We start from the raw sequence: 11,055 nt of genomic DNA, 5'->3' as shown, positions 1-11,055 counted from the left end.
GCTTTGGGGCTGTCAGAGCTGTCAGAGCTCCAGGCATCCCCCAGCTGCGCCAGGGGCGCGCCACGGTCGTCAACGACCGCGCTCAGCGCCGCGGCGCCCACGGGCGGCGCGGCGGTGCCGGCGCCGACAGGGCCGCTGCGGCCGGGCAAAGACATGCGCGCCTGCAAACGGCGGGGGCCAATGCCCAGGGCAGCTGTTCGACCGCACGTTGCCGTGGCAGGACATGGGGCTCTTCAAAAATCGCCAAACGGCTGAGGCGATCCCCGTTCCCCTAGGATGGCCTCTTGCCCATTACAGCAGCAGGCGGGGCGCGGGATCGTCGCCGACGGGCGCCCGCTCCGCGCCTGTCGCGCGAATTGTTTACCAGGCCTACAGTGGAAGACAGAAAAGCATGTGTGTTGGCAGCAAAAGACGCACCTCTGCGACCAAGCCGTGCAGCTGGTTGATGTTGCCCTGCAACTTGTAGTCCAGCGCCATGGCCAGCCCGGGCACCACACTCTGGGGATGTGGAGAGAGCGCGTGTGGGCGGTCGTGAGGAGGCAGGTGCGAGCTCGTGGCTGTCCCGGGAGAGCTTTGTGTGTACACGTGGTGTAGGCTGCAAGTGTGACATGTGCATGTCTACGTGTGTGTGTTTGGGGGGGGGGACAAGGAGAGTTTCACACGCACTGCCGCGTGCATCCGCACTTGCCGCACTCAAGCGACCTCACAGCCAAAAAGGCAAGCCCGCGCTCCATCCCATAACCTTCACGCAGAACCCTGAAACCCTCACCAGCAGGTCATCCTTGATGTTGCCGAAGTCCACGGGCGCCGCCATGGGGCAGAAGTACACCGCCCCCAGCGGCATGTCCCTCACAAACATGGGCACGACAGCCAGGCTGGCCACAGGGGCCGCGTGGGAGAAGAGGTCTGGCGCGGGGCGGCGGCTGTTCTGCATGTAGGACGTCGCGTCATGGACGGTGACCGCTTGGTGCATCCCGAACTGGTTTCATTTGTGGTGGGGGTTTGGCAAGGCATCAGGGGGTGGTGCTCCAGGGTGCGCGGACTGCAGGTGGCGGCTGCGGGAAGGTGTGCCCACGGCAGAGGGTGCGCAAGCCGCGGCCGCGGCACGGCGAGGCCGGCGGCGGCGGCGGCCCGGCACGGGTAAGAGACAGGCAGACGGGCGCAGAGCAGCAACACCACAAACGGCGCTGTCCGCCCAGCGCACGAGCCGACAAGGGGGTGGGGGAGGTGCAAGTGCCTCACCGCGCGCTCGAGCAGGGTGCCGCCAAACGCCAGCTGGCGCACGGTGACCTCAGCGCCGGCGCCCAGCGTCGCGCCCTGCAGGCTGCGGTTGCTGCCGCCGCCGCCGAGGGCGCCGCTGGCGCCGCCGCCGATGCTGCCGTCGCGCTTGCGCAGCGCGTTGGGGGCTGTGGAGCCTGCGGGAAGCCGACACCGCGCGGCAGCGGTGGGGAGGTGATGAGGAGCGTTGTTGTTGAGATTGCGGCTCACCGGGCGGCTCACCGGGCGGCTCATCACCGCCCGGCGCAGCTAGGGGCTGCGTGATGCCATGATGCCCCGTTAACGCCCCGAATTCATCCGCATTCTGGGAGCAGCGCCGCGGCTCCCGGCGCGTGCGCCACCCTCCGCCCCGTCTCGTAGCAGGCACTGCTGCTGAGCTGCGCCGCGGCATCCCAAACGCCGCCTCGAAGCAATACGCACTCAACAGGACGCGGTGCCCCACCCTCACACACCAACAACGAGTACAAACACGCGCGCGCACACACACACACACACACACACACACACACACACACGCGCGCGCGCGCGGGCGCGCGCACACACACGCAGCCCTGCAAGCGCACCGACTGGCGCGAGCTCAAAAAGCAGCACCTCCCCCGGGCCAGGGGCGTCGTCCGACAGCAGCGCCAGCCGCACAGACATGCCGCAGTTGGTAGCGCGCCACATGAACTGGGAGACACCCTGCGTAGGTGTGGGGGAACGCGTGCGCATGTGAGCAGGCATTGAGGGCGTGAGAGAGCATGGGCACACGGCCGCTGTGTGAGGGTGACGCAAAATTCTCTCCACATCCCCAAGTTCGCGCCTTGTACGCCGGCGTACGCCCCCAATGCATTAGCCCAGCCTCGCTTCTGACGCGCCAAGAGGCACTGCCATGCCCTCGCTGCGCGGCAAGCGCTCTTGCACAAGGCAGGGGCCGCAGGCGCAGGCGCCGGCGCCGCGCCCCACCTGCATGAGCGCGCCGATCGCCGCCACTGGGTCGGGTGCCTCGCAGACGCCGCGCAGCATGGTGGCGGCGCCCGCCACGGACGACTGACGCAGCAGCTGCAGCAGGCCCGTGGCGGCGGCCTCGACCCAGGCGGGCGGGCTGCGGGGGGTGGCGAGCGGTGCGGTCGCGCAGTCGGCGGCGCCATGTCTGGGGTGCCCGGTCAGCTGCATGATAATCTGCCCACATGGCGACACAAAATTTGCGCATGCAAGCCCACAACCGCTTACCCACCACATTAGCTCTCATGAAGAAGTAATCATGCAGGCCCATGGACACGCACACACACACACACACACACACACACACACACACACACACACACACACAACAGCGCACATGCCTGTTCACACACACAAGCGCATAGGCCTGCACCCACTCAAGCCCAGCGCGCGCACGGTGGCACAGCAGTCGCCACGCGTGCACCATCCCCTGACCCCACCCCACCCCGCCCGTGCACCCACCCGTCGTCGCCCGCCCCCAGGCCGCCGGCGCGGCTCGAGCCTAGCAGCAGCGCGCCGAGCGGCTGGCCGCCGCTCGGGGGCCGGATGGCCACGGCCTCGAAACTGGCGATGCCCGCTTCATGACGCAGCCGCTCGAAATCGGTCGGCAGCTGTTACAGATTTGACGACCGGATGGGCGCAACACGCGTTCAGGAGAAATGAGGGGCGCAGGCCGCAGAGACCGGCGGTCGCTCGTGGGGCGATGATGCGAGGCGGCTGCCCCCGCGCCGAGGGACGCCGGCAGGCTCGCGGGGCTGCGGCGCCGCAACGGGCGAGGGGGGCGGCAGCTGCTGCCCCGCGCGTGCGTGCTAGCCCTGGGACCGTGGCTACAGCTGCGGCTCAACTGACCTCGACTGTGCCGAGGCCGCCGCTCAACATCTGACTTTGCGCATGTATGAGGCAGACGCGTTTACACGCCTGCTCCACACCCCCAGGGCCATGCAATCACGCACGAATACACCCGCAAGCATGCGCACACATGCATGCCTCCACAGCCAACATGCAGGTGCCCGCAGCTCAGGACCTCACCTCCGAGTGATTGGAGGCGTCTGAAACCACCCAGCGCCCGCCCGGCGCATCTGCCGCCCGCCGCGCGCCCCACCCCGGCCCGCGCATGAGCACCTCCCTCTCCAGCGCCGCCGCGCCCCTGCCGCTGGCGGCGAGCAGCACGCCGCAGTCCAGGTTGCCGTCGGCAAACACCACGATGCTGCGGGGCGGCGGGGCAGTCCGGGGGCGGAAGGGCGGCGGAAGTCGGAGTGGAACGAGGGGAGAAGCGGGCCCCGCGGTCAGTCTACCGAGGTCCAGCGGTTCTCGTGATGCGGCGGTGCGACGCGTGGGGAGGCGCCAGGCAGGCGCTCGCCTCGCCTTGCAGGGCTGCCGCTGGGGCTCCCCCGCGCGTCGCGGGCGTGCGGGCGCGCAACATTGGGGGCACAGAGGGTGACTTTGCCATGTGCCTTGCTGCGTTGCAGTTCCTGGGTTGCAGGCGCGCTCACCCCGCCAGCTCCGCTCTGCCTTGGTCGACTATGAGATCAGCCGCCTCTGGGATCGCCAGCAGCGCATTAGTACTCAGCATCGCCATCCCTTGGAGCACCGCAGTCGCCTTGTGTTTTGGGCCCATGCGGTCGCACGAGTGGCGTGGGCATGTCACGCTCGATGCAAGCGCCCGGCTGCCCTGCGATGAGATACGGTTGAGGTGCCCACCCCCCAAGGCGCCAAGGCGGGCGGGCGGCGCGGCTGCAGTCCGACCGCGGGTGTGTGCGCCGCACAACGGAACGCCGTCACAGCCGCCGGCGATGCGGGCAGCTGCCCAGCAGCGCCAGAGTCCACGTGGCGGCCGTGCGGCGCGCGGCGGCGCAGAGGGTCGCACGATGGTTGGCTCTTACCTTGGACAATTCGCTTTGAGCAGCGATGGCACGGTCGGCGGCCGCCGCTGCGCCGCTGTTTGCATGCTCTGCGCTGTTGGGCGTAGCGCACTGCCAGCTGACTGTCCGCTGCAGGCTGAGCGCCGCCTGCTTCGCATCTGGTGAGGCGGAGGACGAGGCTGACCGCATCCCTTGGCTGGCTGCGGCGCCCGCCTCTGTTGACGAGGCACAGCCCATCCTGTTTCGGGCCGCCGTTCAACAGGATCCGCCAAACGCGAGCGACAGGGGGCGCCGACGCCAACCGTGCGGCGCAGCCCTCTGTCCGGCAATGTTACGGGCGCTAAATCTACCCTAGAAGATGTTCGTTAGCTGTGTACACCGGCGACAGGGCTAGAGTGACGCGGGGTCTCCGCCCCTTCGGAGCATGCTGGTGTTGGTCAGTGACAAGCGACACGACGGCACTCTAAACAAAGACACTGTATCTGCGTTTATTTTGATCGAATGCGACCAACAGGGGGGCCGCCTCATAATCCCTTGCAGTGTTCGCCCCTGCAGTGGGAAGATCACAGCAGCTGTGACTCGAACTCCCGTGGCAATACCCAGCCCCTACACTGGCTCCACCCATACTTTGTGGTGCAAAGTATCTTCAAGACCTTTTGCTTGATCGTTTATGACATCCTCTAGGCTGAAAGGAGGCCTGTCTGCGTCGGTGCGACGTGTGGTGCAGACAGGGTGTGGTCGTCACCCGCCTCTCCACGCAACCGCACCTGGGCAGCAGCTGGGAACTATGCAGCAGGTGCTGTGAACACTTTCACTGCACGCGCCTGCTTGAGCGCCTGCAACAAGGACATCCGACTGCAGCAACATAGCTATCCAGAGGGGCCTGCTGCAGCGCTGAGAATGTATGCTGCCCACTGTCAAATCGCACAGAGAAGGTGACACCCTTTCCGAGGCCTTAAACGTGTGCTGCTTGCCGCAAATCTGCTGCAGAGGGCACAAATAGTGTGACGCGGAGCGCTCCCTGCGGTCTCAGGCGTGCGCCCGCGCGGTTATCTGCACTTGAGCTCGCCATATGCAAGGTCAGCTGCAGGCCGGTCAAACTCTGGACCAGGCATGATACGTCCAGAAATGTCTCGCGCTAGGCAGTGTACATATATTTTGCTGAAGGCATGTGATTCACTTGCCCTCGCTCGTGATCCGTTGCGAGCCGCAGCCCGGAGATGGCCTGTCGGATTCGCGCTCTTCGCCTCGATCTGCCGTTGGAGGTTTTGAGCCGGCTGTGCAACGGCTACGGATAACCAGAATTGCGTTACACAATAACAATAGACCGAGAACTGACCGTCGAGGCTGCCTGGATGTGCTACAAACATATGCTGAAGCTGACGCCCAGTGCCTCAGTGCCTCAGTGCGAAGGAGGTCAAGTAGGTGGAATGCAGGTGCCGCGAGCAGGAGTCACCTGTCTTGCGCAATGTTTGGGGGTGCAGCCCCCTCAACAACCTTCTGCAACCCAGTGATGCCACGTCGGTTGACCATAGCAGATTGGTGGGCGCGCACTCCGCTTGAAAAGCCATTCTCGTTGTGCACGCGGCTGCTGGCATGCCGCCGACAGCAGCGACAACTTGTGCATTTGTGCAGGCTTCCGCCCAACATCCGCTTTCTCCTGCAGGCGGCGCTAAGTCGGGTCTGGTGCTGCTATCGTCGGGGATGCCCAACGCAGTTGACGATGCGAGCTCTCGTTTTCACCTGCCCTCCTCCCTTTCCGTCCCCACCCCCTCCCGCTGGTCAGATGGCGGCCCAGTGCCAGGACCATGCATTGCGACAACTGCGGGGCCAAGCAACGCCCAGGGTAGCGGGTACAATTGCGCTCACATCCGCAGCCTGTGCCTGCCACACAAGCGTGTTTGCACACACACAAATGTCTCATGCATCGCTCAATTTTTCTGGGCTGTGTGCAACGCATGAGTTGATGGCCAACCTTTCTTGTGTGCCCCACGCCTTTGGGCCCAGCGCCCCGCTCCTCTGTTGAAAGTGCTCGACCCATCCCGTGTCTCCCCAGAATGCATGCCGTGAGCTAAAGTGGGATTGCGCTCTCCCGCCCCCATTGGCTGGATAGAGCCCCTGCGGCTCCCCCTGTCGCGTGTGCGCTGACACCGCACCCAGGCCGGGCGCGTGCTGTGAGCTCGCCGCCTCGAACGGGCCCGCCGCGTTTGATAGTCACAGCAGTTGGGGGCAATTGAGGTTAAGGTTCTGTCACCCAGGTACCGTAGTCACATGGCCGTCACGCTCCAAAAAGCATTTCAGTCACATGGCATCAGAGCATCAGAGTGTGAATACCGTTCATAATCCTAGAAGCTGGGTCGCAGGTTCTCTCGGTCGTTGAATAATTGTATATTATACCACTGTATCAATTGAATGCCCCTCGAGCACAGCGGCGAGATCGCCGAGAACTAAGTTTTGCGGAAGGGGACGGAACAGGTGGCCCTTTCAGCCCTAATGCGCACGTTGGTCACAAAAACATCCTTCGCTTCTTTCGGTGTGAATCGCTGTGCAACTCCAAGCACGCGCTCGCACCGCCGCCCGCAGCACCCAGCGACGCAGGCGGCGGTCACTCGGCGGAGCAGGGCGTGCCGCAGCTTGTGTCGCAGCAGTGCGACGAGATCACCTGAGGGGAGTATGGCGTCCGCGCCTCAGGAGAGGTTTGTTGACATACGCAAATAAAAAGGGCTTCGCGTACGTATGGATTGCAGCTACCCTTGCGGGGACCCAAGCTGCCGTACTAGTCCGCCCCTCACGCGTGGCAGCAAGCAAACGCTCGCCATGCCTCGCTGCCGCCACCCCTGCGCAGCGAGCGCGACCCTGCCATGTGGCGGCTGTACTACTGGCCCAGCGTTAAGGTAATCCTGATTTGCACCAGGTGCCGGTCGCTACAAACAAGCGCCGCCCGATCGCGCCGCATGCCCCAAAACGGCCCCCCGTCCCTCTGCCCTCGCAGACGAGCCCGTGGCCGCGCCACCGCAACTCTTCCCCAAAAGCAGCTTTCTGACCCGCAGCTCTGGTCTTCCCCCCTCCATGCACCCCCAAGAGTGCTCCACATGCGTAGCCGGTCCTGAAATCAAAGACGCACTGCCGCCTGCAAGTCGCAGTACATTTTTGCGCCCAAACTCGCCCCCACCCCAGGGCCGAGGAGAGTACGTGCGGCTGTGCTTTGAGGAGGCCGCCGTGCCATACCTAGACGTCGCGCGCGCCTTCGCCGCCCCCGCCCCCTCCTGGACTGACGAGGGCGCCATCCGGAGCCACCCCGGCTTCAAGGCCGTCATCGAATTCTGCTTCGCCAACGCCGCCGACGACACGCACGCGCCGCTCCGCGCGCCGCCGGCGGTCGCGCGGGGCTGGTTTGCGATGTGCAACACGCCGGCGATCTGCTCGTACCTAAATGAGGAGTTTGGGTGGGGGCAGGGGCTGACGCGGGAGCAGAAGGCGGGCGTGGATCAGATCCTGAGCGTCGTGTTGTCGGACGCAGTGGGGGAGGGGCGCCTCGGTGAGCGGGACGCGCGCGCGCGCACTCTCGCGCTGGGATGTTGGGGTTCATAGGGCGGACTGATGCCCGCAATCTTGATGGGTTGTGGTGCGACAGCCCGGCACGGGCCATTGAGCGGGCGGCATTGGGGCAGGGGAGCTGGTGGCAGTAGGCGCGCCTTGCTGGGCTGACCCCCAACTAAATGCCGGCGCTGCCTGCCTGCTGCCCTTCCACCCGCATATGGCGGCAGCCTTCCACCCAAAGGACTTCTACGCATCGCACAAGTGAGCGTGCTTGAGAGTCAGACCGCTCCGCTGCTGTTTCCGTTGCTACTGCCATTGCCACCGGGGGGGGGGCTGCGACTGTCGCCGCTGCCGTCGCTGCTGGCGTTGCTGCTGCTAGTTGCCGCTTCCGCCGCCGCTGCTGCTGCTGTCCCCACAGATCTTTACAGCCCGCGCGCCTGGCAGCTGGCGCTGATCCTTGATGCTTCTTATTTCCCTCATCTGGTGCCCTGGCTTTGTGCAGGACGCAGGTGGACGCCTGCCCGCCCTACATAGAGCAGTATGGCGCAAAGCGGTGCGCGTGGGCACACACGGACAGCAGTTGTGCACGCAAGCGTACGCCCCATTCTGTGTGTTGACTTGTGCACAGGCACACGCGTGTGCACATGCGCATGCGCACACGTTTGTGTGTGGGCGTGTTTGCGTGTGCGCGCATGCATGCGAGTGCGTGGTCGCGCGTGTGCACGCATGCACGCGCAGGCTGGTGCGAAGCTCCCTAATGACATGAGACGTGCCGTCTCGCGGACTGCACCAGCCTCACCCTTACCCGCCACCCCAGCCCGCCCCACATGATCCCACCCCGCCCACCCCCCTGCCTTCGCGCCTCGACACCCCAAACGGGCGCGACGCTGCGTGCCCTTGGACCTGCGAAGGCTGCCAAAGTACTTCGAGTTTTTGGAGGCCGCGCTGCGCTGGAATAACGAGCAGCGGCCCGGGGCGGAGGACAACGGGTTTTTGGTTGGGCCCGGCCTAACGGCGGCGGACCTGGTGGCATGGCACTACCTCTGTGCGTGCGAGCAGGTGGGCGGGCGCGCGTGTCTGTGAGCGTGTGTGCGTGCGTGCATGTGCGTGCGTCAGCCTGCAGGCGTGCGTGTGCCAGCAAGCAAGCGGATACGAGGCAAATTGGATCGTGCGGACTCATGCGCTCGCGTGATTGCCCATGTGCTGTCGGTGCATGCGGGGGGTTGCGCCTGCACCAGGGCAGTCTGGATGAGGAGGATGAATGTGGTTTCCAGGGGCGCATTTGAGGGCGTGCGGGCGTGCTTGTGCGCAACGTGGCTGCTGTTGCAATTGGCAAGCTTTCCATGCAGTGGTCTGTTGAGTGATGTCGCTCTTAGCTTTGCGGGCCACGGGCCGGCTCACACTGAATGATCACTCAAAAATGCTCTGAAGCCCACCTCACCAAGATCGTGCACCAATACACAGCAACATTGACCGACCCCTCGCGCCACTTTTTCGTCTTGTTGCCCCTCCCTGCAGCACTTCAAGAAGTGGTACGACGACGCCATCGGGAACGCGCCCCGCCTGGCGGCCTTCAAGGCGGCCATAGGGGCGCGGCCGCGGCTGGCTGCCTACCTCGCCTCTGATCGTTGCCCCCCCTGGGACACAGACTCCCTCATGTGAAGCCGAGGGAGGATGAGAACTAGGATAAGGATTAGGATTGTTACAGCGTCCCGCGGTCAGGGAGGGCCAACCCAGGCGCGACGGGCCGCAACGCGCCTGCGTGCACGCGCTGCGGGCGGCACTAGGTTTCGCTGCAGGCGGCTGCGTGGCTGCCGCGTTTGCGCGGCTGCCGTCGCTCGCCCCCATGCATCATTGCGAGCCATTGCTGGTGATTGTCAATCATTACCGTCCGTGCAGTGGCACTCACTAGCGAGTTGTGCTGCTTATAGCTCGCGATTTTCGTCTGTGGAGTTGTGCTGCCCCACCTGCTGCGACACATCAAGTGTTGTGGCAGCGCAAACGCCCGTTGCCAGCCGGTGGTCCCGCTTGCCTCAGCGGTACGCCCAAGCCTTGGTTGGCGCCAGCTAGCCTAGACGAGTACTTTGCGGGTGTGGTCAGCACGACCTCTCAGCATCCCCAGCATATCTGCTGCTTTTGGGCAATTGGTTTGGTATCATAAATCTTGGTTGCCAGAATTGCGTTGCATTTGATTTCACCCGGCGAGCACGCTCTCTGATGGGACCGTTGCCAGCCCTGCCGCCGGCTGCCGCAGCACCGATCGCTTGGGCATCGGCAGACTCATGGCCTGGCGCTGCCAATGCACCCTTGCAAGTCGTGTGTCACTGCAGACGCGATCCGCTTCTTACGCTCCCACAGGAGGGTGCAACCGCTGCCAAGGCAAAGCAGTCATGACTATGATTAGTAATCAGCTGTGGTCAACTTCCCAGCAGCAGCATGCAGGGGCAAAGAGCGATCTTGAAATGAGCACGAGTGCGACCTATTGCGGCTCCGTGGAAAGGCTTTGGCGGCGCTGCTCCCCAGCCTTAGCCCTGCAGGGCCGGCGGCCCCCTGCTGCTGCCCGGCCTGCAAAGGCCCGCGAGACCTCCCCTGCAAGGTCGAGCACGCCGCGCTGTGCGACGCAATCTTGATGTGCCACGTTCCGCTCCGCAAAGACGCGGGTTACACCGCCGCACGCGGCCGAATCCGCAAAACGCGACGCAGCACTCCGCGCCAAGAAATGACAGAGCAGCGGCGCCAAGCTCAGTGGGGCAACGATCGAGTGCAAAACAGCAGAGGCGGGCAACTTTCAAATCACAAAGCCGACAGCATCAACAATGTGACAAAGACAGGCAGCGCGCGCGCGTGTGCGCGCACTGCACGCCGTCGCTGCACCCCACCCAGCAACAGCGGGCATGGCCGGGTCGCTGGGCCGGCTGCGCGCCCGTTGGGCTGCGAGCTCGGCCGGCACTGCGCGCGCGCGCCCGTGGGCCCTTCAGGGGCGCTGGCGCCGCCGCCCTCGAAGCGGGGGGCCATTCCATGCAAGCGCAGGGCTGCGCGAGCACTCCATTTGGGCTGTCACTTGTAAGAATGAAGTTATCTCCAACGTGCGACGTAATCCTCAACATGCTCAGCAATCAAGCCGTGTGACTAAATCTACCCGGGCTATTCGTAATCGGCCTCATTCTTGACCGGGGGCGGCCCCTGCGCCCCGCGCACGCGCATCGCCACCCTCGCCTGCGCGCCCGCCCGAGTCCCCGCTGAGGAGACCCCAAAGCGGCGTCATACTACGAGCGGCGGCCGCTGCGCGCCCTTCGCTTTCTTGGGGCCGCGCCGCACCGGGATGTCTTTGAGGGAGAACTCGTAGAGCTCCTCCTCCCGCTGCAGCGCCGCCGCGCGCTCGGCGGCGGCC

General features: G+C 65.0%; 3 protein-coding genes across 3 annotated transcripts in view; 1 reads left to right on the top strand and 2 right to left on the bottom strand.

Moving 5' to 3' along the window:
* MNEG_2791 (hypothetical protein) overlaps positions 1-3,841 on the bottom strand; it is a gene marked incomplete at both ends in the record, with an annotated part of 5,466 nt that extends 1,625 nt beyond the window's left edge. The window contains 8 exons of the mRNA XM_014048731.1: positions 418-498; positions 770-928; positions 1,243-1,415; positions 1,842-1,959; positions 2,224-2,362; positions 2,725-2,873; positions 3,292-3,469; positions 3,756-3,841. Of these exons, the coding sequence (XP_013904185.1) occupies positions 418-498; positions 770-928; positions 1,243-1,415; positions 1,842-1,959; positions 2,224-2,362; positions 2,725-2,873; positions 3,292-3,469; positions 3,756-3,841 (1,083 nt within the window). The remainder of the gene's footprint in view (positions 1-417; positions 499-769; positions 929-1,242; positions 1,416-1,841; positions 1,960-2,223; positions 2,363-2,724; positions 2,874-3,291; positions 3,470-3,755) is intronic.
* A 2,956-nt stretch (positions 3,842-6,797) lies between these two features.
* MNEG_2790 (hypothetical protein) lies at positions 6,798-9,326 on the top strand (the record flags this gene model as incomplete). The annotated part of the gene is made up of 7 exons (XM_014048730.1): positions 6,798-6,820; positions 6,970-7,018; positions 7,302-7,662; positions 7,892-7,925; positions 8,167-8,217; positions 8,576-8,723; positions 9,183-9,326. The coding sequence occupies 7 exons, from the start codon at positions 6,798-6,800 to the stop codon at positions 9,324-9,326; spliced, it is 810 nt and encodes a 269-aa protein (XP_013904184.1).
* Positions 9,327-10,925: 1,599 nt separating this feature from the next.
* The window catches only part of MNEG_2789 (mannosyl-oligosaccharidealpha-1,2-mannosidase), a gene marked incomplete at both ends in the record, with an annotated part of 2,590 nt that continues 2,460 nt past the window's right edge, over positions 10,926-11,055 (bottom strand). Inside the window, one exon of the mRNA XM_014048729.1 lies at positions 10,926-11,024. Coding sequence (XP_013904183.1) covers positions 10,926-11,024 — 99 coding nt within the window. The remainder of the gene's footprint in view (positions 11,025-11,055) is intronic.

The sequence above is a fragment of the Monoraphidium neglectum genome (genome assembly GCF_000611645.1).
Source record: "Monoraphidium neglectum strain SAG 48.87 unplaced genomic scaffold scaffold00328, whole genome shotgun sequence".
Taxonomy (NCBI): Eukaryota; Viridiplantae; Chlorophyta; class Chlorophyceae; order Sphaeropleales; family Selenastraceae; genus Monoraphidium; species Monoraphidium neglectum.
This window is presented reverse-complemented; position numbering and strand designations above follow the sequence as displayed.